Below are 13,446 nucleotides of genomic sequence, written 5' to 3' on the forward strand. Positions count from 1 at the left end.
TTATAAAATTAAATATAATGGAAGGGCATCTAGAAGAAAACACAACAAAAATCAAATACCCAGTGGGTAAGTGGATAATAACTAACATTCGTAAATTTAAACAAAAGTTAAAAAGTTTCCATGACAGCCGGAATAAAATGTTTGATACAATTAATAAGTATTTTAATTTGAATTATCTGTTCTCATTTCATTTTAAAATCCTCCAGACACTCGCATCACATCCTTATTGCGCAAACAATGAGTATCTATTCTCGATGAGTCTATGTTTATACACGTTTTTTGTATGGCGTTTAAGCTTATAATAATGAAAACATGCATATTTATAAGTTCACAAGATTTTGTTCCTATTTGAGACGAGGAGGATGTGATGGCCCTCGCACCTCATGTGGCTGCATCTCCTTCCTTTAAGGCTTGTGTAACAATAAAAGCTACACTTACTTAAAAGCACGCCTGCTATAAATGAGTGAACAGATTCAGTTAAGAAGTTTTGACCGCTTTGACTTCGGGGTGGCTTTTTAAGTAAAGTATTATTAACGCTGTCTTTATTTGCAGATAATTTAACTAAAAATGGAATTGCGTATATTGAGAGAACTAAACCAGTAAACATTTTGATAAGACGTTGTTGCTAGCTAAAAGTTTAATATTTTAACCTTTAAATAGTGAAAGGAATAACTTTGGATTTTACAGTCTTCAGGATGTCCCTACAATTTGTAGTTGTATTTCACCACTTAAGCTTGGCAACTCGCTGAGCTACTATCATCATTATTATCATCCGGCTTACGACAAACTACATAGCACAGGTCTCTTCTAAGAATGGGAAGTGTTAAGATCGCAGGCTCCACCAGACGACCCGTTATTAATAAAAACATGTAAAGACACTTCGAGCAAAGGTCTGAATGTCTCGCGTTTATCGTTGCCGTAATATCGCCCCTCACTGGATTACATACCCAATATTAATAACAATGATGTCCGGTCATTTTCACGCGGTGTAGCTCTGTTGGACGCTCATTTTTAGCGCCATATATAAGCAGCCATTGTTTTTTTATTTCCATAGTCGGAACCCAAAAGTGTTTACGTAAAGACCTCTTTGTTCTTGGCTCTTTAGTTGGTGATGAGACAACAGTGAATAGACAGAGTGCCAAAATGTCCTGGACATTGATTTTAGTGTGTGCCGTGTGTGTGAGTGTCGTAAGGACCCAGGTGATACCCGGAAAGTCTAGGACGAACGACGGCGATTTTAACAACGTAAACTCAGATGGATCTTTTGATTTTGGGCAAGTACCCAATTGGTTTTAACATTCTGATAAATTATAAAGGATATTCCCTGCCTTCTAATATCTTTATTAGTTATACTGAATCCTTATGAATCGAAGAGAAATATGAAATGCACAGCGGTTGCATAGGAATTCAAATATAAAATAAGGCGTTTTACATAAAGTGTACCATATTGGATAGAAGCAGGTGTTACTTTGCGGAAATCCATGATATATTATCAAAATTAAGCTTAATTTGCTTTTACGATGAATAATTGTTAACAATTATTAACAATTATTCATTGTAAAGTATATAAGAGGGTATATTGCCGAAGATCTGTTTGGTGTGGAGTATAAGGATTGAAGAAATTATAAATTACACCACACAGATTCTCCTGCTTTTCGCGGAGTAAAGCAAATTAAGCTTAATTTTGATAATATATAAAGTGTACCTACGATACTACACGCTTCTACCTCTAATTGGATAAAATTTTAGTTTATTTTTAATCCGCTATGAGTTAGCTCTTGACTGAAATCTCACCTGGTTATAAGTGATGATGCAGTCTAAGATGATAGCGTGCTGACCGGTTAGGGACGAACCCTCCGAACCTCTAACTCGCTTGTTACTACTTCTTTATCGGTACTGTGATTACAGTGGTAGTTGCCACGGCCTAAGCCCACCAGACAAGAATCCAAGATCAAAGATTTGAAAAACCTACGAAATATGAGTAATATCCTATTTTATCTGAATATTGGAAGCTGAGTTTACAACTGTTGCCTGCCAATAAGTTAGTATAAATCATAAAAATAGTCATAGAAAATACCTTTGCACATTCCCTAACTAGATGGCGCCTCAGAGATCCTGGATCGCACTAGCAAAGTTTTCTCAAATAATAATCATATAATAATAATCACAACTTTCGCCGCCATGTGGAGTGTTGTGTCGACCGTTATTTATCCGATAGTAGTTTAAGTCAATGTTCTTCTCGCGTAAAGCTTCGACTAACATCTTAAGAAGCTTGCGCATGGTTGTTGGATCAAGGGTCGGATACAGAAGGCTATAGTCCTTGAAACAACGCGTATTCTGAGAAGTTTCCTCACTCTGGAGCCCTGACCGCCGGTTGCTTGGGCATTTAAAAGCCCCGCAAGCGGAGATGTGGATGTTTTTTTCTATAAATTTTGATTAATATAATTGAGTCAAGAATTAAACTGAAAATACTTCAAATTTTTGGAGCTTCCGTAGCTTAATAATATACAACGGCTGCCCGCCAATATTATTGAAAATATAATATTAACAATAGTTTTTACCAATACTTTTCAATATTCTGGCAATATTATTGTCAATTATATTGATTTTTGCGGGGAGCCTAGTTGCTAAGTATTGTTCACCTTTCTTTATCAAATTTCCTCCTAAACCTTCAGGCTTGACTGATTGGTATACAATTTATATTGCAATCGATTCCTCGATGACAAACGCAAACTTAAACGTGAATTGTCGAAGAGTAAAAAAATATTTTAAAATTGCCCAATAGACTCAACATAAAATAATTTTCATGCAACTGAAATTATCAGCTACGCAGTTCTATTTTCCTTTTTACTTCTCAGCAGATAAGACGTAGAACCGTATATGCTACAAACATAAAAGAAAAAAAAATGTACTGTGACGTAAAACAATATTAGAGAAATGGTTTCAAAGTTGAATAATACTATTTTAGGTCTTATGACTCTCAAGAAAACACCTTCAGCCATTCAAAGAAACATTAGATAGAATTAGAAGGTGTAGAGTTTTCTACGACTTTCAATATAATCCTTTAATTTGGAACTGAAGCAACTCTAAAATAATTAATAATAAGAAAAGTTAAATCAAAATTTCAGTTTGAACCACTTTGATTTGTTTTAAAATTTGAATTTCCCTCTAATTTAGACTAACTATTTAAAGCGGTAAGTCACCACTTCACACCCTTTTCAGCCTTTTAAGGACAGAACAGAATTAATCCGACTACAAACAGGTTTAGGAGAGTCCCTTATTCCCTGCATCTGATTACATAGGTAATATTCCACACTACTAAGAACTGTAGTTGCATAACATTTACGACTAGAAAGCTTTGCCAATTCTCATAAAGAAAAATATGATTATATACTTACTTACCTCCATCAGTATTAATTACGACGTAAGAATTAGGAGCTATTAGTTATGTATGTTTTTATTTAAGAGTCCACTTGCATACATATGCTAGTTATCTCTTATCTAACTACCTCATTAAGTAATTCATTCGCATCTTGATTGTATAATGGTATACAAAAATGCAGGCAATTAAAATATCACCATGTGTTATTAACAGAATTCTTAATAAGTAAACAGATGATTGTTTTCTTACGTAGATATTATATAGTTAGTTACTATTATGTATATATCTTTAAGAAGGCAATATAACGGAATAGGACCAGCAGCGTCCTCCGTGCTACTACCATCTACTGCGATCACAAACTCGAAGCGGGGATAGCATAGCGGTGGGAAGGCTTCGGCTTCCCTTTCGGACTTTTCGGAGTTATGTGCGTTTCTAATTTAAGTGATTAAATATCCATGGTTTGCCGGTCAGTTCCCCATAATGTTCTGAAGGACGTGTGAAGTCTACCAACCTGCACTTCGCCAACGTGGTGGAATAAGGCTTAACCCTTATAACACTGATAGAAGTGCTGTACTGGGCCGGGAATAGGTTGTTGATGATGACGATGATGGTGATGATGATGATGATTTTGATGATTATGATCGAGTTCTAAATGTGAATTCCAAACTGAAACTTATTACAATAATGAAATACGTTAACAGGTACACAAATAAAGACGTTGGAGGGAGCTACCACTTGGCGCAGGGAAATATTAACGGAGTGGTAGGAGGTAGGTTTGGAGCAAGAGATCCTGGAAACAATGAAATCAAGGAAACCATTTATACGGCTGGACCTAGAGGGTGAGTTGATTTAAAAAATATATTTTTTTAATACTTACATAAACAATGTAAATTCTGTTATACAGAAATCTCTGAACTAAATTGAGTCTAACAGTTAAATATATAATTTTTTCATCCCAAGAAAACATTGTGAAAAGGACAGCTCACTTCAATTAAGTCTAGCTTGGAGAATTATATACCTACCTGTTTACACAAGTCTGCTGTATAAGCACCCAGGTGGATCTAGAATCGTGATTTTCCAGCTGGCGGTTTCAAGGTCAACAAAACACTAAAAAGCAAACAACAATTAGTTGTACTATTTAACGAATTGTGACTTATTCTTACCTAAAGTTTTTGCTAATACTTCAACAAACTGTCCGATCACCTATGTCTAGACCTATATGGCTAAATCTATGAAACGAAAGTAGTCTAAGTCGTCTTTATTGTCAATAAATTTCAAAAACTTACCCTTGTCAGGTTTCGAGCAAGAGGCCCAAACATCCATCGTAAGATAGACCTTGACCAGCGACCTAGAGGTAACATCGGAAACAAGGACGACCCCTACTTTGACCCCAGTGAAGACCCCAGCTACTCTTTCAAGCAAGATACACGGACTTACTCGAAGAACGAGAATGCAGACAGCAGAGGCGACGTTACAGGTATTCAGACATAAAATTACATAATAAGGATAATACGATGTACGATGAAGCAGTTTAGATAAAACAATCGTACGAAGTGCGAGGTGGAAAAAACTCTTGTTGACCTGTGTAGTAAGAGATCTCTGTAACAATGATGGAGAATACTGTCGCAATAATGTCGGCACATTTCAAGAGATCAAACGCGACAGAAAACTTATCTGTTCTTTAAATAATCATAACTTTCGGCGTCTAATGATTGTGATTGTCGCATAAAATAGATCCTCCTGCTATTCTGAGAGATTCTCTTAGAGCTAATATGATTGTGAACCCTTCAAACCTCTTTTGTAAACTAACATTGTTCTTCCTTCTCTCAAAGAATGGTGTTTTCCTAACTCACAGGCTCATACTCATTCGTGGACGATATCGGCGAACGACATGATGTCTCATACATCGCGGGTCGAGACACTGGCTTCCACGTTTCTTCAGCTAATCCAGACGCACCCAACCTAATCGGATCTCCATTCCATCGCGCTCCGCTAGTTAGGGGGGAGGATAAACCGAGGGGGAAGACAGCCGTCCAGCGAGGACTTGACGGCTCATACAGGTATAAGTGGTATTTACAGGTATGTGGAAGATTTTACGATGAGTAGAGATGGCTTTTTCGCAATTATATTAAGGAATATTATCTAGTGTAGTCGAAAAAAAATGCAATTATTCTGAAGGCCCTAGTTGGCTGCAATTAAAACACATGAGATCTCAGCTCTATTTTGTAGTTATAGCAATATTAATTATATCTTATTAAAGAGCTGTAGGTAAGTTAACTATGTTGTTAAGTAGAAATAGCACCTGGGCAATAGCCGTCGAATAATAAGTAGGTTCTTATAAAGAAATCACTAAAAACAAGAACCATTAATAATTATGAGCGAAGGCAGAGTAAATGGGTACTTAAAAAAATTATAGCGGCGAAGAGTTAAGTCACCGAATCTTATGATTCAGTGTTGGATTATTCCGACACTGAAGCATTACATAGATAGAGATCGTAGGTCTGAAGTTTTATGACAAAACTTGTAATAGTGGAATAACTTGGAGGTAGATTAAACAAAACATTATATTCTGTGATCACATATTTTAATGAACGCGTACATCAAACTAAATAAATAATTGTTTATTATAGAAAATAAGTTAAAAGAAAATTACTTAAAGATAGAAGAAAACAGAAACTGATTAACGGATCGGTCAGTAGCCTTAGTAAGAGATTGGCACGCTTCGAATAGAAGTGTTTTCGAGTAATGAAACACATCAGCGTAAAGTCACCCGCTCTTTTAGATACGCACGTATGTATACAAAACGTGTGGCTTTAAAAAAACGACATTTAACTTTGAAGTAATAGAAGGTTTTGCATATAATTTGTTATAGGGTTATGCAGTGTTTTGTCACACTTCAACTGAGAGCGCCTATTAAATGTCACAGCGGGATAAAACACTGAATTTCGACGTTATTTTACGTTTATGCTATTAAATGTTTACGGTCTTAAATGCTAACACTACTTACTAATTATAGATTCATATCAGCTGGGCCTGATCAGCGGAGAACTGAGAGCAGCGACTCTCACGGTAACGTCAGAGGTTCCTACACATTTTTGGACGACAAAGGTGTACAAAGGTATAAAATGCGTCAAAATTAACAACTACAGTTCACTCTACTCTTATATCATCTTCTTATTACATAAGTTAGGAGTTTAGGCTAGAAGGGCATCTTTTTGGTAATAAATCGATTCAAAAGTTTTTGTTATAGATACACTACCGACCGAGGCCAAATGAAAAATGGTTCATGTAAATGCTATGATTTTTTTAGAAATTTGATACATGTCATCAGCCTGTAACTTCCCACTTATAATCACATACCTCTCCTCTTAGGATTGTATGCAGGCGTGCTGTAACGATTATTTGAACCTGTGACATCTGTTAGTGACAATAACCCGGAGCGATGGCATAATGTGCTAAAAAGTCAAAACAACGCCAACATTGTAACTCTGTTCTGGCATCTGATACTATAAATGTCTTGAGAGACAAACCAGATATTTCTAATGTTGTTCGATTCCCGCATCGGGAATCGAACAACATTAGAAGTTAGGTTATCGCCTCGACGACTCATTCTAAGCTTACGTCTAAGAATCTTTATCTAGCCCATAGACAGAGGCAAAACTTTTATTTCGCCTTTGTAGATATTTTCCTATTAACACCAATTTTTAATTTTCAAGGTCAGTCCACTACATAGCCGGCCCCGGTATAGGATATCGCATCGTCAAAAATAGCAACGACCCCATCATACCACCCTATTTCCCAACACTACCTAGCTCATTCGACCCGGCGTTCAATGCGGTTGGAGGAAGCGGCGTCTCCGTGTCTCCTTCATTTCCTTCCAGTGATGACGGAGGAGATGATGTTTTTAAAGGTAAGTAGAACTTAGGTAGAAGAACACAAAATCATAGGGCGGGACCCAGTAAAGAATGTAGTTCTGTACCTATTTCTTTTCCAACCATAGATAAGTTTGCTGCCAACGGTCGATTGTTCTATCTTATATCTTTAAACGAGCAATTCTTCTATATATATGGTTAATTGGAATCTCGGAATCGGCTCCAACGATTTTCATGAAATTTAGTATACATGGGGTTTCGGGGGCGATTAATCGATCTAGCTAGGATTCATTTTTAGAAAATGTCATTTTATTTGTGTTTTCCGGTAATAACCTATTTGGTGTAACCGAAGTTGCACGGGTCAGCTAGTTTGAACTAAGTTAGACTAAAGCGGACGACTTGCACTGAGTAGGTTAACGCTTTTTGCATACGCCACAATTTCTACGAAATGACCTCCGCCAACCGCGTTATGGAACTCCGTTCCAAAAGAAAACTCTTGTAGAGTAGCTGCTTCTAATTTTGTAGCAGAACATTGCGATACAACCGTAAGCCTCGGTTTCTGCTGAGACTCTGGGCCACTAGCTAATATTTTTTCAAATATTTCGTAGTAGTTTTAACTGCTTGCAAGAAAGCATTTTTTTAATTACAGGTAGAAACTTGCTAACTTATATAAAAGGTAGATAATTAAATGTAATTCTCGCGGCTGATGTTTCCCGTTGAATGAGGTCCTCCGCTACATTAGAATACATGTACAATTTCAATGGTTAATATTTATTCCAGGACCAGACGGCACTGCCGCTTCGGGACATGTTAAACCACCACCATTTCCTTCTGAAATAGATAGGCCAAGCAGTCAGGTTATCATTCCATCTGAAATTGAAGAGACTCCACCAGAAAATGGGCCTAGCGGGGAGGGTTACGGGCCAGGACCAACCTACGTCCAAGAAACTGGATCGGAGGACTTAGCCTATGTGGACGAGGATGCCCCTAGTTTTCCAGGCCCCAAGCCAACTCAAGGACCAGGTGATGCATAGCACGGATGTTGGCAAATGATTGACGTTAGTGATCTTGTTTGAAACACGAATTTACCGATTCATCAACCCTTGTTTAAGACAATCGCGTACGATGAAGATTGCTTCACGCATCCACTTGTACCCCGAAACGTCTGCGCTCTTTCTCTCCGGAAAGATCGAATGATGAGCTAAAGTAATATTCAAAAATGTGCCATTTACTGTTAAATAACAAGATCACAATATTCAATCAAAATAGCACTGAGCGGTTGGAGAGAGCACTTTGGAATGATTATATTATAAGACATTGCTTGATCGCAATAAATATTGTTCACCGACAAACTGGTTTTTATTACACCAATACCTCACGGCACAAAAGCACAGCGATAGAGCACGCAAACAATTCATAGAACTTAGTAATGATTACAACTTGCAGGCAAACCTTGGCGTCCATCCAGCAAACCGAACAAGCCTTTTAGGCCGACGAAGAAACCTTATGTACCGGTAAAACCTTCCCAAGGGACGAATATTAAACCAGGCGATTTCGAAGTTGAGAGTGGCGAGCAAAGTAAACCAGAATTTGCGGTAGGATTCAATATACAGCACACCAAGCCCGGTACAACTATCATTAGAAATATAGGTGAAGAGTATTTTGGTATTCCTCCTGGTGTCTCAGTCAGGGCTCACGTTCAAAGTATTGATTTATATCCGTTTGGCTCTAAGCCACTATCACCTTCTGAAGCTCTAGAGAATGACAAAACGTAAATTGCGGTACTTAAAACGCAAAAGTTTAGGCACAAAGCCAATTTGTTAAACATATCCAGCGAAATTATTCTGTGAATAAAGATTTTATATTTTTCTTTGAGTTTAATTTTAGGATAGTTTCAATAGGGTATACGGTGAACTGAAAGATGGGAAGGTTTTTTTTTTTATAAATTTATTTGAACACGACTGTAAATTTAACAAAAATGCAAAATAGTAACTTCACTAGGGACCTGGTTGGTAGTGCTTTTGTGTACGACATCGCGTCGCGCTGCAGTTATCACTCCACCTATAACTAATGTCTCATGAATATTAATTACACATTTTTTTCTTCTTCTATTTTTTACAACGAGAAAAATCTTTATATATTTATGTACGGCATCTTACGTAAAAATTAATAGCTACAATTTTGAGACATAAGCCAACATTTTGTCCCAAATCCTGGTAAAGCTTATTTGGATATAAACAAGACCGACGATATACCTCCTACCTTTCAAAATGTTAGTGCTAGGCCTGGTCTTTCAAAGTCAAATCAAAATATTCTTTATTTCAATAGGCTTGTAGCAGGCATTTGTGTTCCTTAGCAGTGTCGGTTAAGATCTTTGACCACGCACGTTTGCAATATTCACGCACGCAACTAAACTCCAGTCAAGAGGTACCAATTAAGACAGTTTATAAACTCAATGTCACAAATAGTGCGAGACACAAGTCAGCAATGAGGAGTTTACTCGACGATACAACGAACAAGAAACTTTACACTGCGACGGCACGCTTCTGCTGTTGCTTATTCAGCGTTACACCCTAACGTGCTTAACGTTGCTTCTGCAGTGTGACAATCTTTTACACATTTCCTTGTAACCCCTTGATGCAATATGACAACCCTTACCCAATTTCTTGTAACCCCTAGAAGTCATAAATGATTTCTAGGGGTTAAAATAAAATGTTGAAGACGGGGTAAAAAGTTGAAGAAAATCACTTGATTTCGAGGAGTTAAAAGAAAATTTGGTAAGGGTTGTCATATTGCTATTGTTGTTTAGCTGGCCGACACTTATATGACGTACTGCAGTGGTCGTAGTTCGTTTTCAATTATTGAAACACTGACACCTCTAAGAAAATGAACTAAATGTTCCTTGTTATAAGTAACAAATTATTTATTTCGGCGACGATCTTTCTTGAAAACTGTTGTTGTTAGTAGACGATTTTGTACTTTAAAGCAACGAGCTTAAGTTCAACTTTAGTCTAACGTTACAGTGATTTAATATTAGAAAACGCCTCTATGAATGAGAGCGTACAAATCTTACACTTAGCCTAAGGTTGGCATTTTTTTTGAGCGACCAAGGATCAGTAGCAGTGCTCGAGGTCCCTTACGACCTTACTAATAAATATTGTTGTGGAGAATTTAGTAGCTCGATGATTTTTCTCTTTCTTTCGTCTGCTACTTGACACTCGAAAGACAAAGACAGAATATCGTGAAAATATCCAACTTCTAAAAAATTACAGGGTCAAAACAGACGAGGTAAATAATATTCATGAGACATTCAAATTCCAAAGCTGAGGTAATAACAAATTTCAACAAGAGATGCATTTTTAGGAAGGTTGATTTGGCAAACTTCATTAGGGAATAAAAAGGAAAGTTGAATATTTGGGGTAAATTATTACTTCTAAATGTATAATAATAATATATATTTTATCATTAAGTACCTAACTACTTGCGAGATTGAACGAACAGTGAATAGTTTATACATGACTAAAGCAATGTATACTTAAATGTATACAACTGGCTAGAATTTAGGCCGCATTTCCAATGTGCCAGTTCTTGTGTGCAAATGACATGCAATTGAATCATCTTTACAATGTATATCAAGCTTAATTTGCTGAAACACTACTAGAAAAATCTGTGTGCATTTTATATATAACTTGACTTTGCAATTTTATATCAACTTAAGTCAAAATTTAAGTCAACTTCTGGGGATGCTCTAGTAAGACTTGCAAAGAGAGCACTTTTGCAAGGTCTTGGCTGTATATATATATTGTTTTATAAAATACAGTTTTGTCTGCTTAGAGTATTTATTATAAAAAAATATTATTTGTGCGAAATATAGCAAATTAAGCTTTAACAAAGTAGTTGTGCTTCTATCTATATTTTTAATAGAAAACTGAGATAGAGTTTACACGTTGCATCACAAGGCAATATACTTGTCCCTTTCATATCACTTGCACGCAATCGACAGTTGCTAGTTTTGCTAGCATGTTGACATTCCTACTAAAAAAGTTACATTTGACTTGCATGCAAGTCACTTGCACAATTGAAACACGGCTTGAATCTTAAATTATGAAAGTTACATTTACGTTTTCATTTAGAACCTGAGATCTTAACGCTGATTGCACTGTAGTTGCGACACCAATCGAAGTTATCAAACTCATTTTGAGATTCGAATTTGTCAAAGAAATGCGAATGACGTCATCGGAATATTCATTTTGAACTGGAAAATGCGTAAAGTGAGGATCGTCTATATGCAGTCACATCACCGTCTTCACAGTTTTTTCGTTACTGTTAAACTGTTTCCTCAGAGTGAAAAAGCTGCAGAGAGAGAGTCGTGATTATGGTACATTATTCCGCATCGCATTTCCGCATTTTCTATAAATATAGCTCTTGAAACGAACGCATTTTTGGTAATATACAATATTTAACGATAATGAAGAAAAGAGATATATTTTTCACGTAAATGTAACCATCGTGGTCATCAATAACAAAATCACAAAATATTTGCGCGAAAAAAATGCGGACAGTCTGGCACTGATTCAATTGTACACAAATCCCCGAAAAGATAATGAAAAGATTAATACATAGTAATCTTTCTGGTCAAAAAATTGGGCTGACCTTTACACGATATCGCATCTATTTAAATTTACTCCAGAGGTTTTGTATACCAGCGAGTAAGATCCAGTATTTGCTTAAATTTAGTAAAAACTAAATACAGTAAATAAATAGCAATCTTTACATTACAAATGTGTTTAATACAGATACTAAATATATTAATAGTAAAAATAATTATTCATAATATTACAATAATTACGTAACGTTTCGACGGCTCATTTTAGAATTCAAACGGTCGGCTAACATTGATTTATTCTCTCAAAAATATAATTAATTCACAAATAACTTACAAAAAGTTCAGTGCTACTAATCCCGTACACAATCGCTAAGCCAAACTAAATGAACGTGTAAAACTAGTGTTATTCCTTTCTTTATTATCCTTTTGGAAAGAGATAGCATAACTTAAAGTTTTGTTTTCGTTTTTATAATTCTCGTTTTTAGAAAGAAATAGCATTACTCAAGAGTATTGTTATGCTTCTTCTGGAAAAAGACAGCACTACTTTAAAGTATTATTTTCCCTATCACAATGATTCTAATAAAAAGAGAGCACAACTTCGAGGTATTGTTATCCTTTTCACATTTCTTTCTGTTGAAAGAGACAGCATTACTTAAAATACTGTTATCCTTATTACAATTCTTCCTGTAGAAAGAGATAGTTTTAGGACACAAGTTTTTATAATTTAGCTTAGTTTAGAGATTTGTGTTTAGTAGTTTATTTGATTTAGAGATTAGTAGGTTTTGCTTTGTTAACCATATTAGCATCTATATAATATCATTCTACAGTAAATAACATGACTTCAAGTGAACAGAAGCTTTGCTCCGACTTACTAACTAGGCATATAAAAATGTTATATCAGAAACAACACTTGAGAAGAATCTAGAAGGCAAACCAGCAAATCACAAGAGAAAGCTTTCTTCGTCATTCATATTACAATACAAGCACGACATTTCAAAGATAACATAGTAAAAAGCTTTAGTAGTCATTTTCAGTAGTAAGTAGTAATAGTAGTAGTTTTTAGTAGGAAGGAGTAATTTGTATTGGACGATGAGTAATATTTAGGAAAATTCGTAAGGACGTGCAAAAGATAGAATTATTGAATCTAACTATTATTTATATAAAATATGTATATGCATTGAATACTCCTTTATTGAGTACTTCTAAGGGGTATTCAACACTAAGATTAAAAAGTTATTTTTAACTAACTATGTCTGGCTTTAAGTTTCCTTCTTTTTTTTAAAAAATAAAGGGAGAAGATAATCTTATATAATGATAAAAACAAAAGGTCTTCTATTGACATCAATGCAGATATATTAGTCTCTATTATAAGACAAAGCATTATTTAAAAAAAAACAGATTTTATATACATCGGTTGCATACCACACTTTAACTTAGTATGGAATCACACCTATAAGCAGCACCGCGAGCGAATTGCTACCTAATACTACGCTGTTAAATTAGCTATTACAGTAGCAATAACAGTGCTGACCAAGTGAACCTTCTGTAGATATTTTTACATATTTTGTCTTCCCTCTGAGAGGGAA

At 35.7% G+C, this 13,446-nt stretch overlaps 1 protein-coding gene across 1 annotated transcript; it reads left to right on the plus strand.

Moving 5' to 3' along the window:
- The first annotated feature begins 1,070 nt into the window (after nucleotides 1-1,070).
- Nucleotides 1,071-9,083, plus strand: LOC120625813. The gene is made up of 8 exons (XM_039893035.1): nucleotides 1,071-1,274; nucleotides 4,084-4,221; nucleotides 4,678-4,859; nucleotides 5,238-5,442; nucleotides 6,399-6,500; nucleotides 7,099-7,292; nucleotides 8,035-8,277; nucleotides 8,701-9,083. The coding sequence occupies exons 1-8, from the start codon at nucleotides 1,144-1,146 to the stop codon at nucleotides 9,027-9,029; spliced, it is 1,524 nt and encodes a 507-aa protein (XP_039748969.1). The 5' UTR covers nucleotides 1,071-1,143; the 3' UTR covers nucleotides 9,030-9,083.
- Nucleotides 9,084-13,446: the final 4,363 nt, after the last annotated feature.

This window comes from Pararge aegeria, chromosome 8, assembly GCF_905163445.1.
Source record: "Pararge aegeria chromosome 8, ilParAegt1.1, whole genome shotgun sequence".
NCBI classification, from domain to species: Eukaryota; Metazoa; Arthropoda; class Insecta; order Lepidoptera; family Nymphalidae; genus Pararge; species Pararge aegeria.